Raw genomic sequence first — 17,615 nt, forward strand, 5'->3', positions numbered from 1 at the left:
ACCAAAGTCCACTATCACCCTCTGTGTTGCCACTTTGATGTTGGTTTTTAGTGCCAGTGGTACTTTAGTATTAAGAACAGAACATTGTATTTCCTGTATCAGTGTTGTTTCTCATTCAGAACCAATTAATGATATCTAGGTTTGATCAAAGCCACTGGGCCAGGCATTACTGAGCACAGACCTATATTGTACTCGAAGGAATACGCCTGATATGATTAATTTCAGGGCGATCATGCATTGATTGAGACTGTGTGTCTACCAATTGTTTCTGCTGGATATCCCAGGCCTTGCTCTCTGAAAAGGAGGCAATCGAACGTGCACAAGCTCAACAGCAGGAACGTCTGGAGAAGCAACGGGCGTCCTGGCTCGAAGAACGTGCTGCGCTAGTCGGTGGGTCAACGCACATGCGTAAAACACACACACAGTGCATGCTTCATCACAAGCAGTAACCAACACACACACACACACGCACACACACACACACACACACGCACACACATACACACACACACACACACACACACACACACATATGCAGCTTTTAGCTGAAAAATGTATAATGTTGAAAACGCACACAATGTGCAACAAGTTTTCTACTGAATATGGTGTGTCAATTCAGTCCCAAACTGCGGCCTCGTCACAAGTTCTAGTTCAGCTTTGTTGTGTTACTCTTCAATGTAGGAGGCGCTGGAAGCTCGGCGGCAGACAAGATTGTTAGATTGTCACGCAAGAACCGAGAGCTGTCTGCTGAAATTGCGGCCGAAAAAAGTCAGGCATTGCGTCTCAAGCAGGACATCAAAGATCTCAAGGTGACATAATTGTATAACATCTCTCCAAATCTTTCAATGCTTTTGTTGTCCTTCTGTTCTTTCTCACCCATGATGATGGCCGAGTTACTGGGGTATTCACCAGTTGATGTTTTCTTTGCCCGCAGGCTGACCTAGCAGAAAGGCATCACATCGCAGAGAAACCGCCCCCAGGCGTACTGGTGAGTCTGTTCATGAAGAAAATTATGTTCGGGGTCAAACCTAACTTGGGCCGACTTTTAGGCTTGCAACTCTGATCTAGGCTGGCTTAGGCTAAAAAAACCCTGATATATTCTGAATTAGGGTCACAAACCTGATTTAGGCTGAATTAGGGTCACAGACCAGATTTCCGAGAATAATTTTAGCTATTCAACTCTGTTTATTGATGAGTGACTAACCTGTCCTGATCATGGAAATCTAGCCAAAGGTTTAATTAATTGCACTGGTCATTCACCGTGAAATGTTTTTTAGGTTTTACAGAGTCCTTGAAGAGAAGGGAACGAAACGTTTGATACCTTATGTGAAGTGCCTTCTGGACTGGATGCATGAAATTGTGTGGATACATGCAAACTTGACTTCGTTCTAGAGTTTTATAGTAATAGGTAATTATTTCTGAATTGATTGTAAGATCCATGCAGCTGTTTAAAACGAATGTGCGGCCTGCGGTACCTGTGTCAAGTCGCGGTCACTGATTGTCTTCAACGAGGACTGTGCTCTCTCTCTCTCTCTAATGCGATTCTACATGCTTGTGTGCACAGGAGGTGGAGAACCACCGACTCCAAGATCAACTGTCCAATGTGACGGGCAAGATGACAGAGTATCGCAATCAGTGCCAGAAGCACAAGCAGGAGCTGAGAGTGATGAACAAGGTCAGTGCTGGATTTGCTGTGATGCCTTTGATGTCCTGATCTTATTTTCGGTGAAGCTTGGCTACATGCAGGGATTAAACACAGTTACCGTTACCGTTGAACAAGCGGTCACCTGGTCACCACGCCAGCATGCGACAACTTTCACACCAAGGTTCAACTCAAAGGTTCAAAGGTTCAACTCGAGGGACAGAAACTCACCCAAACATGCTGTAAGTTGTAGCCTGCAGGCACGGTGACCAGGTGACTGGTGTACGCAGAACCACGTGACCGCTTGTTCAGCCATGTTCGATTGGGAATAAGGGCCGAATGCTACATTGCAGCCTTTTCGGACCAAAACCAGTCGACTAAGCGTCCAAAAGACTACAATATATGGGCCAATCGCGGTCATCCGTGCTTTTATAAGAACAACATGGTGCTTTTAGTGACATTTTGCGTACAAATCCCCAACTAGTAGGGCGCAGTCACCCAGTTTCGGTGGAAGTGTGCGAGTTCGATTGGGAATAAAGAAGGAAGGGAGTGTCTCAGCTTCCTCGGACCAAGACCATTCAACTCAGCACCCCGAAGACTACAACTGGTGAACATTTGATTTTAGGCTTAACTTCCCCTTTAACACAAAGATGTGCGAATGTTATACATCATCCTGATTCAGCCATGACATTTTTTTTTGACTTGCATCTTGCTGGCGTGCTGTCTCACTCCGCCGCATCGGATCCACACCACAGCTACTCATCAGAGAGCTGGGTGATGGAGCAGATATACAAAGTATGGTGCAGGAAAAGGACAGCAGCAGCGGCCCTGGCTGGAGAGGACGGCAGCAGCAGATCACAGTGCTCCAAGCCAAGGTGAGGCAGGGATAACAATTATAGATCATGACCGGCAATCTCAGATTTGAGGCAGAAAACCACTGCATGTAGTACTTCCAACGATTGCATAGTTGTGCTGACACCTCCCCCTCCCCCCCCCCCCCACCCCTCATAACGTGCTTCTGAAAATTATCTGATCTATATTTGGGTTCGAGTCTTGCTATGTGGAAGGGACAGAAGAGGCAGGGAGATAAGCGGCATACGTACAGAAAGAGAGGGGGTGGGAACGTGGAGACATTATGATTCCTTTCAAGCTGATGTGCCGAATCTGCCCATTAGTATTATCATAAGTTAGGACTGGGTGCACTTAGACAACCCAGTGCGGACTACTGTCTGTGTGTGGCTGTTCTATGACGTTTTCAGGTCAGTGAACTGCAACATACTTTGAAGCAGTGCAAAGCGAAGCTGGAGAATGCCAGTAGAAGCAGCAGCAAGATGCAGGAATCCACTGTCACTGAGACCAACGATCTGCCTGAGTTTGCTGCCTTTGCCGACCAGCGGCAGGTGAAAGCTCTCGACAAGATGGATAAGATGAAGCGGCACGTGGCCAAGGTAGGATATACCTACATGTACATGTTCATATTCGACATACAAACTGTGCATGCACTAGGTATCCATCACTGAGGCTGTGCATGCACTAGGTATCCATCACTGAGGCTTAATTAAACAGGAGTACACGATACCACTGGTAACTGTACGGTATCATAGCCAGCAATCGCATGTCATCCCGTACATTGAAAAATCAACATAATTTTGCGAATCGAACTTTTTTTCAGCACTACTTTTCTACGAGGACGAAGCAAAGTCGGCCGAACGAAGCCTAGAGGAAGACAATCACCCTGTTCACTTTACCATCATGATACTGACGTAGGTACGAGATGAAACAACTAAAAAATCAACAAGAAAACTGTACAGCCACCGCCGCGCTGACTTTGGTCTGAGAATTTCTATCGCCATCAAAATGTACGAGGAGCACTCAAAAATAAGCTACAGACGTACCTTTATCGCTCACCACGTACTTACCCTCGTACTCACCTCTTGTTCCGTTGGCCTGGGTAAGGCGAGTATGTGAGGGTAAGTTAGTATGGGGTGCATGCAGGCCAGCTTGGAAAAGGTTGTAGGAGGCAATATACGGGAGGAGGTACATAACAGTATAAACCATTGCGGGTAAGGAAAACGGGTCCTGAAACATCCTGTGAATAGCATTAACACTAAGAACAACAGCAGTGAAATTTACAAGTGTGAATTTTAACAATCGAAGCGAGAGCAATAACGAATGCATGTGCTAACAATAAACTTGCAAATGGAAAAATGAACAAACAAGTTTGCAAGTTTATTGTTAGCAAACGCATTTGTTATTGCTCTTGCTTTGATTTGTTAAAATTCACACTTGTAAATTTCACTGCTGTTGTTCTTAGTGTTATTTCTCTAACTTAGATTTTCTATGTGAAGAAGAGGTTGGTGCGACTCTTCTCTTAGATTTCTAGTTCAATTTTGAATAGCATTAGTAAATGCTTACTGTTTTCTTCTTGGCAGGAAGCGCTAGCAGACTTGACTGCGCTGCAAACATCGCACAAAGAACTGCAACAGCGTTATGACGCAAGCCGTGCCAGATGCCAGACACTCGCTAATCAACTGCAGACACTGAAGGGCCAAGTCGAGAGGCTGCAAGGCAAGAGTGAAAGAGATGATCACATACTCCAGTCATTGACAATGGTAAGGTGATTTCAGCGGAAATGTCTCAAACCTGCTCCATGTATACTAACAAGTTCGTTGATAGCAGTACAGAAACCATGTCGAGTTTTCACAAGACATCTGGCTATTCTGCATTTGCACTGGATATGCCGGGAATGTCGCACAAACTGAAGCCTGCAGCTTTTGTCCTTTGATCCCAGCAAAGCATACTTTACGCAATAGGCTTCCGCATTGCAACTGTTCCTGCAAATCAAATCCAATATCTGGGGTGCAGCATAGTACCCCGCATTGCAAACGCTGAGCTGCTCCCCGAAGCATACCGCTCTGCCAGAATGATTTCCCATGGTCAGATTTCACTCTCAGCCACCGTGTGTGTGGTTAGAGCATGCAACCAGTGTAACCAGTTGTCTGTTTCACGCACCGTACTTTATGTAGTATCAATTTGAGTTATTTCAGGGCTGTACTTCATGCCATAAGCAGGCACAGGCTCAGCCAATACATTACACAAGGAAGTAAGGGTGGTAATTCGAACAACTAATGAAATTTTACAGCATCGGGATTGTAGCTGTAGAGCTCCTTGCCTCACAGCATTGGTCACAGCATTGGTCACAGCATTGGTCACAGCATTGCCTCACAGCATTGGCGCCGCAGCTTTTTTAGGGGCAGGCTTTGTGTATTTCGAGTCTAGAACCAGCTTCTTTCCGACATTGTCTTCCAGAAATCACCACGCGTGCAGTCCCCGCCACAGCACACTGTTCCCGTGACAATCTGTGCCAAGGCGGGCGAAGAAGAAAAGCTGAAAAGCCTCTGTGCCAAGCAAGCCCAGGACATCCATCAACTACAGTGCAAAGTGGTGGAGCTGCAATTGAAACTACGTGAACAGTTGGACGCTGCAGTACCAGAGGATGCGCCGGCATCAGTACGTCGGCATGACGGCAAGCAAGCAAACGTCCCCGCTCAGTCAACACGAGGGAAGGCGGTGTCCGGTGCAAGCAGCCTGTCCACCGTATCTCTACCCAGCATCCACGGTGGTGGTATGACTGTGCGTAAAGATGCAAACGGGTCAGCTAATCACCGACAAGTGCAGTCTGCCTCACGGTAAGATGGAGGACCCACTTCTAATAGGGGGAGTTGTGACAGATCTGGCCCTTGCATAAATGTAGCTGGCTTCGCATTGCATGTAACCCCCCACGATCGCTATCATATTATTGGGCAATGATCCCGTTTGACTTCATGTTTGTGGTACTGTCCTCACTGTAATGGTGGTGTGCACATCACGCCTCTTGTGGTCAACCTAAATTACAGTGTGATGTGTTAGATTATATTGTGTTCTAGGGATCTTGGTTAGTAAGTTAGTACAGTAACTGTTACTGTCGGGCGCCGAAGAACGGAGCGCCAAGGAACAACCAGACTAGAATTTCATCAAGCACAGTATACCAATGTATACACGGTGGCTCAACTGCGCGTAGACTGTAATACATGAACATAAGAACGGTCTAGGCTAGGAGGCTGACCCCCCCCCCCCCCCCCCCCCCCCGGTTCTTCGGCAATCGACAATACTGTACTTGAAGTTCAGTAAAACCTGTATTTGCCGGACCCTGTACCAAGCGGAATCCTGTGTTGACCGGACACTCTCTCATGTGCCAAAGCGCTGTGGATCGAAAGTGCAGCACCGGATCAAGCGGAATCCTGTCATAATTATCAGGACAGTTTCAGCTGCACCAAGGGTATCTGGTTAGGGAAGGTTTCAGTACTGTGCATGAAGCAGAGCACTGATAGCATTTGGCTACTTTAATTTTGTTCATGTGCACAGCAAACCAGCTCCGAAGTTTGCCAAGCTTGACCTAACCACCACTAACACTGAATCAGCAAAATCTCCATCATCATCGGCAATGCCCATACCATCGGCAGCTGTGGCAGCACTCCAGGCCGAACGTGATCACCTCCGCCAGTTGACATCAAGGCTTATAGAGCAGTGAGTGCGGGCACCCCTGTTGTTGATGTGTTGCAACTGGCTAGTGATAGTGCGGATTGGTGTTGTGCCATATAGTCTGAAGATTGTTGTTCTGCGGGATACTGACACACTGTTGTAAAGGTTTGGGAAGCCACACCTGTAAACACGAGTCATGTTTCTCTCATTTGGTGTGCTGTTTATTATAGGATGTCTGCTCTAACAGGTCAGCTTCTCTATCACTGTGCTAGACTCCTGTTTGGAGATTGCATCACCTTCAGGAAACTCTTCCGTACTATCATATTTACGTAACACAACCCACATGCCAGAACAGAACAGTAGACTCTGAGAGGCAAAACTTTAGTTTAAGGCACCACTTGTGATGAACTTGGAGACGTAGACTTAGAAGTAATGCAGCTGCTATGGATGTTTCCATGCTGCTACATCTGTGCTCGCCTATCTCTTTCTGTGCATGTACTGTGTGCGTATGATGGTGGCACATCTTCTGCCTTCATAGGAATAACTCTCTAACACAAGCACCTTCCAGTAGTGTGGCAGTGGATGACAGTGAACAGCTGCCACAGTCCAGTCAGCAATACAGCCAAGTTCTGAAGTAAGTACCGAGCTATTGCAACAGCTTACCTGAGCAATGGTGTATGAGAAATGGTGTATGAGTAATGGCACTGGAGGATTCGTTACTATCACATGCATGGCTACCTAGTATGTTCCAAGTGCATATTCTTGTTTTGTGTTTTTTGTTTTTTTTTGCAACTGGTGATGATTGCTTGCCGCATCTGGTGATGCATGGTGGGCTGCTAAGCCTGCTACTAGGTGTCCACCGATCAGCCTCGAAAATCAATTCCGAAATTAGTGAATGGAGCTCACCAGATGCACCGTTACACTTTCTTTCCTGGAGTGTTGCCGAAATGTCATTGTGTAGGGATGCATGCTTTCCAGCTGCATGAACCTGCAGATAGGTCTGCTGTCATTTCAGACCCCCTCACATTTTCCTACTTCACTGGTGACAGCTTCGTTGCAATGCTAACAGGCAGACTGGCCAAGTGGCTGAGCTGCAGTGGCAACGTTCACCCAAGCATGCGTGGTTCACCGGTTCCCTCGCAAACCCACACTTGCATCAGACACAACCATTGGAAGCATCGAACTATTTAGAAGACTGTATTACCAAACATGTTCTCAAAACACCATTGAAGAATCTAACTCAAAAAGAACAAAGAACGGAGAGCTGGGGACGCACGTACCCGGCCCCGTACCGGACACACAGCCAAGAAGGACGACACCGTAGCGTCCCCACGCTTGACTGGCAAAGAAAACAGCAAGCAAAGAAAATCGGCCAGCGGGCGCAGTTCAAACATCTTGAACGACACGCTCAAAGCAAAACACGTGACAGAAAATAATGCATGATGTCATCTGTACTCACGCGGACATGCAAAAAGGTCAAATCTACACAAAAGCGAGTGCCGCAAGAAACAACACAAATAAATAATAATTCAAACAGCGAAGAACTAGAAAGGCAGATTTCTAATTATCGAAGAACAAGAATGTATCGTAGAGTCCCAGCGCAACTGCCGGAGGATGCTGGCACCCACCAGACGGGTGGTGGTTGCCCCTGCCAGAGAGATAGAACGAAAACTGAAGCAGAGGAGCCACGTTACAAATAGTGAAACGCACGAGGTAAGAATAATCGAGCAGTGTCCAATTACGACATACTGAGTAATATACATGTTAAACGAAGACAAACACTAACAAATGGAGAACGTTCCAACATTTCCCCTCTCACGAACGACTCCAGACTAATCGGAAGTCGTGAGATCATCATACTGACCGGTACCTTCATCGATGGGTTCAACTTCCAACGGCACCAACTGCGTTATCGGCCGCTTGGACTGCTTGGCGCCAATTCTGATGTTCACTACACGGACCAACCCATCAGATCCGGGGAACACTTCTATCACTTTGGCTAGCGGCCAACGCCCTCTTGGAGTAGACTTGTCCATGCAGAGGACAATGTCACCGGGCTTGATGTTGCGGCTGCGTCGAGACCATCGCTGAAGCACATTCAGCCGAGGCACTATTTCTCGAAGCCATCGCCGCCATACCTCACGTAGGAGCTGTTGGAGGAGCCGCCAACGACGCTGTGGGTGCAACTCAGCGACTTCTTCGAGTGGCAGAGTCAGCTCGCACTGTCCAGCTAGGAAGTGCATCGGTGTTAGCGGTGCGGCGTCATCCACGTCAGTCCGGACAGCGGTCAACGGACGCGAGTTGAGCAGGCCTTCCGCACTCACCATGGCAGTTACAAGTTCCTCATCAGTGAGATTGGCCTGGGACAGAGTTGCCATCATTGCGCGCTTTGCTGCCTTGACCACACACTCAAATACGCCGCCAAAGTGCGGAGCGAGAGGCGGATTGAAGCGCCAGTGAACTCCTTGGCTGGCCATACTTGCGGCCACTTCATCAGAACCTAGCGCTTGAACGGCTTCTCTTAGCTCGCGCTCTGCACCGACAAAGTTCGTCCCGTTGTCTGACACGACCTCAGCTGGCACGCCTCTGCGCTTGCAGAAACGGGTGAATGCTAGCAGAAACGACTCGGTGTCCAGGCCATACGCCATCTCGAAATGACAGGCTCGAGATTGCAAACAAGAGAAGACACAGAGGTACCTCTTGAGCTGGGTCTTGCCACGTCCTTGTTTTGTTCGGAACGGACCGGCATAGTCAACTCCCACTCTTGAAAATGCCCGGTACGGTGGAGCTGTTCGGAATAGCGGGAGCGGTGCTATCTGCTGCGAAGCCACAGTGGCCCACTTCTTCTTGCAGAGCACGCAGTGTGCACGGTGAGATCGTGTGACAACCTTGCCACGGATGATCCAAAACCGCAGCATCAGGTTTGCCAAGAGGTGGTTTGGGCCAACACTGTGATCACACTTGCGATCTTCGGCGTCGACTATCAGCTGAGTAATCCGATGGTGCTGTGGCAAGATTATCGGATGCCGGGTATGCTCAGGCAAGTGGCTGGCAGTCTTCAGACGACCTCCAACGCGTAGCACACACGGGTAATCCTTGTCGAGCACTGGATTCAGCCGTAGCAGCGGGTCATTCGCTGCAAGGGACTTCCCTGACGTCAGCTGCCGATACGAAGCGGGATAGCTCTCTGCTTGTGCGATCGCATACCAGTGACATTCGGCACGCTGGAGCTCATCAGACTTCAGCTCCACAGAGTCGACTGCTGCACTCGCTGCTTCCGGATCCCCTCTCGTGCTAGCATGACGTCGACGACACCGGTTGATGAAACGGTAGCACCAGGCCGTCACTCTTACTAGTCGTTTCCATGACGAGTAGTTGTCGGGGTGGAGACGAAACACCTCCGCTGACACTTGCTGCACAGCGAACGCCATCACTTGCGCTCGCTTTACCATTCCAGGCAACTCTTTTGGCACGGTTATCTGACGAGACGGCCACTCAGTGTGCTGCTGGACGAGGAACTCAGGGCCGTTCCACCATACTGAATCACTGGCTAGCTGGGCTGCTGTCAAGCCTCTGGTGCCCTTGTCGGCTGGGTTCAGCTTTCCAGGAACGTGGTTCCACTGGCTGCCAGCTGAATACTCTTGTACTTCAGCTATCCGGTTGCCCACGTCGACTTTAAACTTTCTGGAATGTGCTCTCACCCAGTGAAGCACGTTCATCGAGTCGGACCAGTAGGTGGCATCAGCCTGCGGCAGATCTAGCGCGTCATTCACTGTCTTGGCCAGGCAAACACCAAGCACAGCACCCTTCAGCTCCAGCTTCGGGATCGACATCTTCTTAATGGGACATGGACGCGCCTTGGCGAGTGCTAGCGTCACTCGCACATTGCCGTCTGGGTACTCAGCACGGACGTACACGTTAGCGGCGTAGGCGGCATCTGAAGCATCCGTGAACACGTGCAGCGACAATGTAGCGACAGACGACTCGCGACCCGGACACTTGAAGCAGCGCGGCGCACGGATCAGCGCCAGATCTCCCAGCTCGCTAAACCAGGATGTCCATCTCCGCGTGTGCTCAGCGTCCAGTGGATCATCCCAGCCCACGCCGAGGATGCACAGCTCCTGGAACATGACACGAGAGCGAATCGTGAAGGGAGCTAGTTGTCCGCGTGGGTCGAATATAGATGCCATCTTACTCAGCACGGCTCGCTTGGTCAGCTTCTCTGTTGCGGGCGGCTTGAACTCAAAGGCGAAGGTATCATCCTCTGCCGACCACATCACGCCTAGCGTCTTGACTGATGGTAGCGCACAGTGATCATGATCATTGATGCTAGCTACGAGTTGCGGTGAGCGGTCAGCTTCCGGTACGCCGTCCATCACCTCCGAGCTATTGCTGAGCCACTTGCGGAGGTGGAAGCTGCCCTGCTCAAGGATGTCCTGTACTGTCTGCTGTGTGCGGATGGCTTCCGGTACGGAGACAGCAGAGTGCAGCAGATCATCCACATACATGTCTCGGTCAACGATCTGCAACATGGCTGGGTCATACTTGTCGGCTGTCTCGCAGCACACCACTTGTAGCGCCTTGCATGCCAGGTACGGAGACGCCTTGATGCCGAACACCAACCTCTGGAACTCGTATACGCGTGAGTCCCACACAAAGCGATGATATCGGCGGTCTTGCTCAGCCAGCACGACTTGCAGGAACATCTCGGTAATGTCCGCCGTGAGCGCTACTGGCTCCTTGCAGAACCGCAGAAGCACTTTCACTAGGTCATTCTGCAGAGCGGGTCCAGGGTACATACACTCATTGATCGACGTGCCGTCATACTTGGCAGCAGCATCAAAGACGACACGTACCTTCGTGGTGGCCTTGTCGTCTCGTACAATGGCGAAGTGCGGCAGGAACCACTGGTCGTCGCCATCTGCCTCAACCTCTGCTGCCGACACTGCGCGCACATAGCCTTTGTCAATGTGGCTACGGATGACCTTGCCGTATGCTGCCTTCAGCTCTGGACGCTTGTCCAGCGATTTCTCTAGCATGCGCAGGCGATGGTCCGCCATGGCGCGATTAGCGGTGACACCAGGCTCGCCGTTGCTGTGGACCCATGGGATTGCCATGGTGACTCGCTGATCATGGAAGCTGATGGATTTTTCAACGATCTCCTCAGCCAGCTTCTCTGCAGGGGTGATGTAGGTGCCTTCGTGCTTCATACCGACTGCCTCCAGATTCCAGAAATTCTGGACCAGGCCGTCTATGCTGCATTCGCCGTATAAAGCATGCACGAAGTTGACAGACAACTCGTCATCACTGGGTGCACTGGGCGTTGGGCCCATACACACCCATCCCAGTGGCGTCTTGCGGGCAATTGGTCCACCGCTGCTGCTTCTGTACTCCGCGAGTGATGCGTGGGCATCAATGACGTCTAGACCAATCAGGAGGTCGACCGTGGTGCTGGAGATTTCGGGAAAGTCTATGAACTTTAGATGTTCATAGCTGGACTTGTACCGGCTCCAGTCGACGACCTGCGTCTTCTTGGTCACACGATCATATACCCATGCCTTGAGCGGGTATGACACTGTTCCATCAATGGATTCCATCTGCACCTTGACCAGTTCCCGATAGCCGGAGGTCTGCTGCGCACCAATCGTGGATGTATTCAACATGTGAACTTCACCTGCCATGCCCAACTCATGGGCTACATCCTCCCGTATGAAGCTTGCAGTCGAGCCTGAGTCCAGCATGGCCGTACAGATTGCCGACTTGCCAGTTGGGCCAATAATCTTCACTGGCACGGTAGCGAAAGCGGTAGTCTGCGGCACGCTGACACTAGCATGGTGAGAACTTTCCTGCCGAGGTGCCGTAGCTGCTGGTCGCATCGTAGCTGGATTCTGCGCTGCAGCTTGTGGCTGCACTGACTTGCTGTAGTGCAGAAGTGAGTGGTGCCTCTCTCCACAGTGGCAACGTTCCAGCTTCTGGCACTCACGCGCCCAGTGTCCATGCTCCAAACAACAGCTACACAGCTTGGCACGCTTGACCAGGTCCCAGCGGCGCTTGGTTGTCAGCGCCCTGAATTCCGGACACTCTGCTGTGGCATGGCTCTTGCTGCACTTGGCACACTGCTGAGTACTGAGCTCCACAGCATACACAGCAGATGACCTAGGCTTTGGCGGGACCGCAGGAGGTGTCTTGTTCAACTTCTCTGTGCCGACTGTCGCCAAGATGTCATCGGCTCGCTTAGCGTTCTGGACCCGTTTTACCAGCCAGAACGACAACGTGGTTGCGTTGCATTTGCTGTCTGGATGTTGTTCGTAAAATCGTATAACTACACTTCTGGGTAGCTTCTCCAGCGCACTTAGGAATAGCTCCCTACCAGGGGTCTCTCCAGCCAAGTCCAGGTTCATGAGCACATTTCTGAGCTTGACAGCAAACTTCCGGACAGACTCGGTGTCCCTGTCAGAGGCAATGCGTGGGTGATTCAGAATCTCTCTCTCTTGCAAGGCAAGATGGCGGTCGGAACCACCAAACCAGCGCTCAAGCTCCGTCCAGGCTGCAGTGTATGCACCCGGACCGTCGAACATATCCGCGATAATGTCTTCGGCCGAGCTACCCTGCAGCGCCTCCTTCAGTCGTGCCAGTTTATATTCGTCAGAGACGAAGCGGTCCTCGTCCACGAGGCGCTTAAATGTTTGTTTCCACCGTACAAACTGCTGGGTCCTGCCACTAAATTTGGGCAGCTCTAGTGGCTTCAGATGGTGAAAAGCGCTTACTCCATGTGGCCGTTGCATACTGGCAAGCCAATCGCTAACATGGGGGTCGACAGCAGATTCCGTTAGAGGAGACCACTCAGAAAGTCTACTGGCAGGAGCACTATAACCAACTGACGTCACACTTAGTCTGCTGCTCAGACTACTTGGCTTTGGTGGTGGTGTTGGCCGTGTGCGTGGTGCTGGTAGAGGTGGCACAGGCCGCATGTGCGGTGGTGTTGACGGTGGCACAGGGGTAACCTGTTCTGCGACTGCTGATTGTTGGCCTGATGCCACTTGGCCAGAAACCGACTCAACAGGCGAATCCAAGATCGCCTCAGCAGCAGCCATCACACCAACACTCTCCTTATCAAACTTCGCCTCCCACTCGTCCAACTCATTCAGCAGTTGCTCACTCTCTTGGGACTCCAACATGCTGCGCATAATTTCTAAAACCGAATTCAGCTCTGACCGTACAAATTCTAATTCACGGACATCAGGCTGCAAATATCGGCGAGACGGCGACGAGCAAGCAATCAGAGTTCGCAAGCGGTTACTGATCCGCGTGTGGCGTCTACGGAGGTTTGTTCTCCGACGAATCAACTCTTTCCAGCGGTCCTCAAGTTCCTCAACAGGAGTTTCACCCACGCTCGTACCATAATGGCGTGGCGTAAAACTACGAGTCACAAACTCTGGTGGTGGCGGAAACGCCATTACCACCGCTGACACTACTAGTCGAAACCTGTCGGATCCGGCTCGAAGGACCAAATGGTTCACCGGTTCCCTCGCAAACCCACACTTGCATCAGACACAACCATTGGAAGCATCGAACTATTTAGAAGACTGTATTACCAAACATGTTCTCAAAACACCATTGAAGAATCTAACTCAAAAAGAACAAAGAACGGAGAGCTGGGGACGCACGTACCCGGCCCCGTACCGGACACACAGCCAAGAAGGACGACACCGTAGCGTCCCCACGCTTGACTGGCAAAGAAAACAGCAAGCAAAGAAAATCGGCCAGCGGGCGCAGTTCAAACATCTTGAACGACACGCTCAAAGCAAAACACGTGACAGAAAATAATGCATGATGTCATCTGTACTCACGCGGACATGCAAAAAGGTCAAATCTACACAAAAGCGAGTGCCGCAAGAAACAACACAAATCTTTACTTATAAAAGAGAGGCACCTGTGACGTGTGTCTGTGTGTGTGTGTGTGTGTGTGTCACGCTCCTTATAAAGAAGAGGCACCTGTGACGTGTGTTTTTGTGTCACGCTGAAGCGCTGCGGAGCAGCGCTGCCCTGAGCACGCGAAGCGTGCGAACAGTGTATACATGTAGCACAGTGTAGCTAGCGGCCGCAGAAGCACTGAGCACGCGAAGCGTGCGAATCGTGTAGCTAGCGGAAGCAGCCACAGAAGCACTGAGCACGCGAAGCGTTCGAATCGTGTAGCCACCACCACGTGCTGAGCACGCGAAGCGTGCGAACATGACATGGACTAGGTACGTACATACGTAGACCCGGGTGCTCGAATCAGAAACGATTTGACAGGTGTGCAATTTCTCATCTGTAAATCTCAACAATGTCAGAATATACTTTTGGAGAGGCGATGGAACAGGGAAGAGAGTCTGGCTTGACCCACCCAGCAGGAATTCAGAACATGGGTGCGCTACAACACAAGCTACAGACGCAGTAAAATTGTCGTATTTCCTTCGGATTTTTATTTCTACGGTGGTAGCGCTTATACTTATACTATAGCAGACACGATCAGTACGAGTAGCAGTAGCAGCCGCGCGCAGAAGCACTGAGCACGCGAAGCGTGCGAATCATGTAGCCACCTAGCCTAGGCCATAGGTAGCACTAGCAGCCGCACAAGCGCTGCGGACCACGTGAACCGTTCTCTGCAAATAGAAACATCTGCAACAAAAGGATACAAAAGATCTGCACTGACTGCACTCTGCATCTGATCTGCAGTGAAGAGCGCATCGCACTTTTGTTCGTAAGTTTTTGAATTTTTTGAGCCGCTTCATCCGCCACCAGGTGATGGACAACCCTGACCAGCCTCCCGAAGGCGTAACAGACGTCCCTCCTTCTCCTTCCAACGATGAAGAACCTCCCTCACCAGGACTTCAGCGGTCTGGCCACCACCACGTGCTGAGCACGTGTGCTGTTCATGTACTTGCTTCACCCGCATGCCACATTCGGCCAGGCAACGCTGGCGGGGGTGCTGCTAGTAAATAATAATTCAAACAGCGAAGAACTAGAAAGGCAGATTTCTAATTATCGAAGAACAAGAATGTATCGTAGAGTCCCAGCGCAACTGCCGGAGGATGCTGGCACCCACCAGACGGGTGGTGGTTGCCCCTGCCAGAGAGATAGAACGAAAACTGAAGCAGAGGAGCCACGTTACAAATAGTGAAACGCACGAGGTAAGAATAATCGAGCAGTGTCCAATTACGACATACTGAGTAATATACATGTTAAACGAAGACAAACACTAACAAATGGAGAACGTTCCAACAATGCGGCTCAGCCAGGTATCTAGGTACAGTGAAACCTGTCTAAGGCGACCACTCGGATAAGGCGACCACCTGTCCCAGAAGACCACTGGAACCAGGACCAAGAGATGCTATTTCCAGTCAAATGACCCTGGGTAAGGAGACCACCTGGTAACAGAGACCAGATTCTGAAGGTCTCTTGAGCGGTCGTCTTAGACAGGTTTCACTGTACAGTGAAACCTGTCTAAGGCGACCCCTCAAGAGACGAGAAAAAGTGGTCGTCGTGGCCAGGTGGTCTTCTTATCCAGGTTCAGTGGGTCACGTGACCATAATATCCACATGTGACACATCACTTTGATCAGTATATCACAGTGCACACACCTATGCTACTCTAGCACGACTCATGCGTCTGGGGTCCTCAGACCTGTCAAGTGCCGTGCATGCACCATGCACATCTACACTTCCTGCTCTGATGTGTAGATCTACCATGCATGGTGCACCATGCAATGCGTACATTTACATGTACTAGCACTGTGCAACGCGGTCGCGGGTGGGTGGTCGTCGCTCGCGTTGAGCGTATCCGAGCTGTTTTGAATGTGAATGCGTCCGTGACAAGGACATGTGGTCGCCATGGTCGATTGGTCGCCATATCCGAGCTGTTTTGAATGTGAATGCGTCCGTGACAAGGACATGTGGTCGCCATGGTCGATTGGTCACCATATCCGAGTGGTCGCCATTACAATCATGTTTTACTGTACATTGATCCCATGGATGCATGATGGATGCATGGTGGATGCATGATGGATGCATGATGGATGCATGATGAAATTGCTTTTCACTTATAGAATTCCCCACATAACCCATACCGGTGTTGCTCTGTTTTCATTTCATTTTATCAGTCAACTACAGAAGGAAAACAAACAGCTGCGGACAGCTCTTTCCAGCAGTCATCAAGCCAAAGTCACAGCTCTGGATCAGTTCAAGCTCGCAATTGAGCAAGTCCAGAAAACTCGACATGCAGCGCAAAAATCGTGATGCCCCAGCGCCAGCACTCTCTTAGCAGTGCAATTGCTTTCAGCTCTGCATTTCCAGCATATCTTTGTTACACAGGCACTTTCTTAGCAGTGCAATTGCTTTCAGCTCTGCATTTCCAGCATATCTTTGTTACACAGGCACTTTCTTAGCAGTGCAATTGCTTTCAGCTCTGCATTTCCAGCATATCTTTGTTACACAGGCACTTTCTGATGATCTCACTTGGTGTGCTGACAATGTTGTTGTTTTCTTTAAAAAGATGTTCAGTGCGGTGCTGCTGGGTGTATTCCGTGATGATTGCTTCTTACTGGCCCCGGCCGCATTCCGACATTGCAGCATTCTTGACTCTCTTGTACTTGTAAACTAAGCCAATAACTGTGAGTATTTTAGTGTTTTAATGGTCTCCTTGAGTGTTTGAAATTGTTGACTAAATTGCATACACAGCTACTTACGCCTTTTGGTCACGTTATTTTATCAACCCGATGGCACTGAGTACCACCTAGTACCTCCACATGATGTGCCATGAGCCTGTTATGTGCAGGTTGCTGTGCAAGCCAGGTCCAGTGCCGGGGAAACCCATGTGCACTCATTTGGCCGGTTCATGGTGGTGTCCACTATACCAATCATAATGCGTCACGGTTTGCTGCTGAAGAGGTTATGTGTCCCCACCATATCATACACAAAGACTTAAGTATCATACTAGATATACCTGGTTTATGGTCAGACAGACCAATTAAATCAAACACTGCTTCCGCCTTCCCGGCAGTGGCCGGTTGACTGCATGTTGTACAACTAACTTGATGAACGTAACGTTGACGCTCCATTGGCATTATACTTTGTAGCCAGCTGCCTTGTCATAGCCAGTAAGTTGCAGCAAGATTCACCTCGTGCTCTTCGCCAGTCCTTGGTTACTCCAGTGCAGACAGGTTTCTTTCGAACTTCCACCCCCGAGAACTTCATAAGAAGTGAGGAGAAGGACGAGGATACAGAAACTAATTACAGTGTGACCCATAGGCAGCGATAACAGTATGGTGTTTTGAAGCACAGCATAACATGTTACGCTCGAAGCTCATCAGCAAATGCATTACATCAATTGTATGATAGTAACAGACAGGCTGAGACTGCAGGTGGTAACCATGTGAGTGTTAGGTAATTCCTCAAGTCGGTTGTTTCCGGTA

The 17,615-nt window shown here is 49.9% G+C and overlaps 1 protein-coding gene across 2 annotated transcripts in view; it reads left to right on the forward strand.

The window, feature by feature from the left end:
• LOC135809394 (ninein-like) overlaps positions 1–16,929 on the forward strand; it is a 23,578-nt gene extending 6,649 nt beyond the window's left edge. Inside the window, exons 4-15 of one of the 2 annotated variants that reach the window (XR_010552189.1) lie at positions 285–390; positions 682–809; positions 935–988; positions 1,565–1,675; positions 2,398–2,517; positions 2,902–3,090; positions 4,075–4,254; positions 4,952–5,331; positions 6,047–6,208; positions 6,702–6,797; positions 16,305–16,515; positions 16,640–16,929. Coding sequence is in view for 1 of the 2 variants with exons in the window: in XM_065322734.1 (XP_065178806.1) it covers positions 285–390; positions 682–809; positions 935–988; positions 1,565–1,675; positions 2,398–2,517; positions 2,902–3,090; positions 4,075–4,254; positions 4,952–5,331; positions 6,047–6,208; positions 6,702–6,797; positions 16,305–16,440 (1,662 nt within the window). In the remaining variant the exon portion in view is untranslated. Of the gene's footprint in view, positions 1–284; positions 391–681; positions 810–934; positions 989–1,564; positions 1,676–2,397; positions 2,518–2,901; positions 3,091–4,074; positions 4,255–4,951; positions 5,332–6,046; positions 6,209–6,701; positions 6,798–16,304 lie in introns of both variants that reach the window. The other variant, XM_065322734.1, reaches the window with a different exon arrangement.
• The last annotated feature ends 686 nt before the right edge of the window (positions 16,930–17,615 follow it).

This window comes from Sycon ciliatum, chromosome 2, assembly GCF_964019385.1.
Source record: "Sycon ciliatum chromosome 2, ocSycCili1.1, whole genome shotgun sequence".
Taxonomy (NCBI): Eukaryota; Metazoa; Porifera; class Calcarea; order Leucosolenida; family Sycettidae; genus Sycon; species Sycon ciliatum.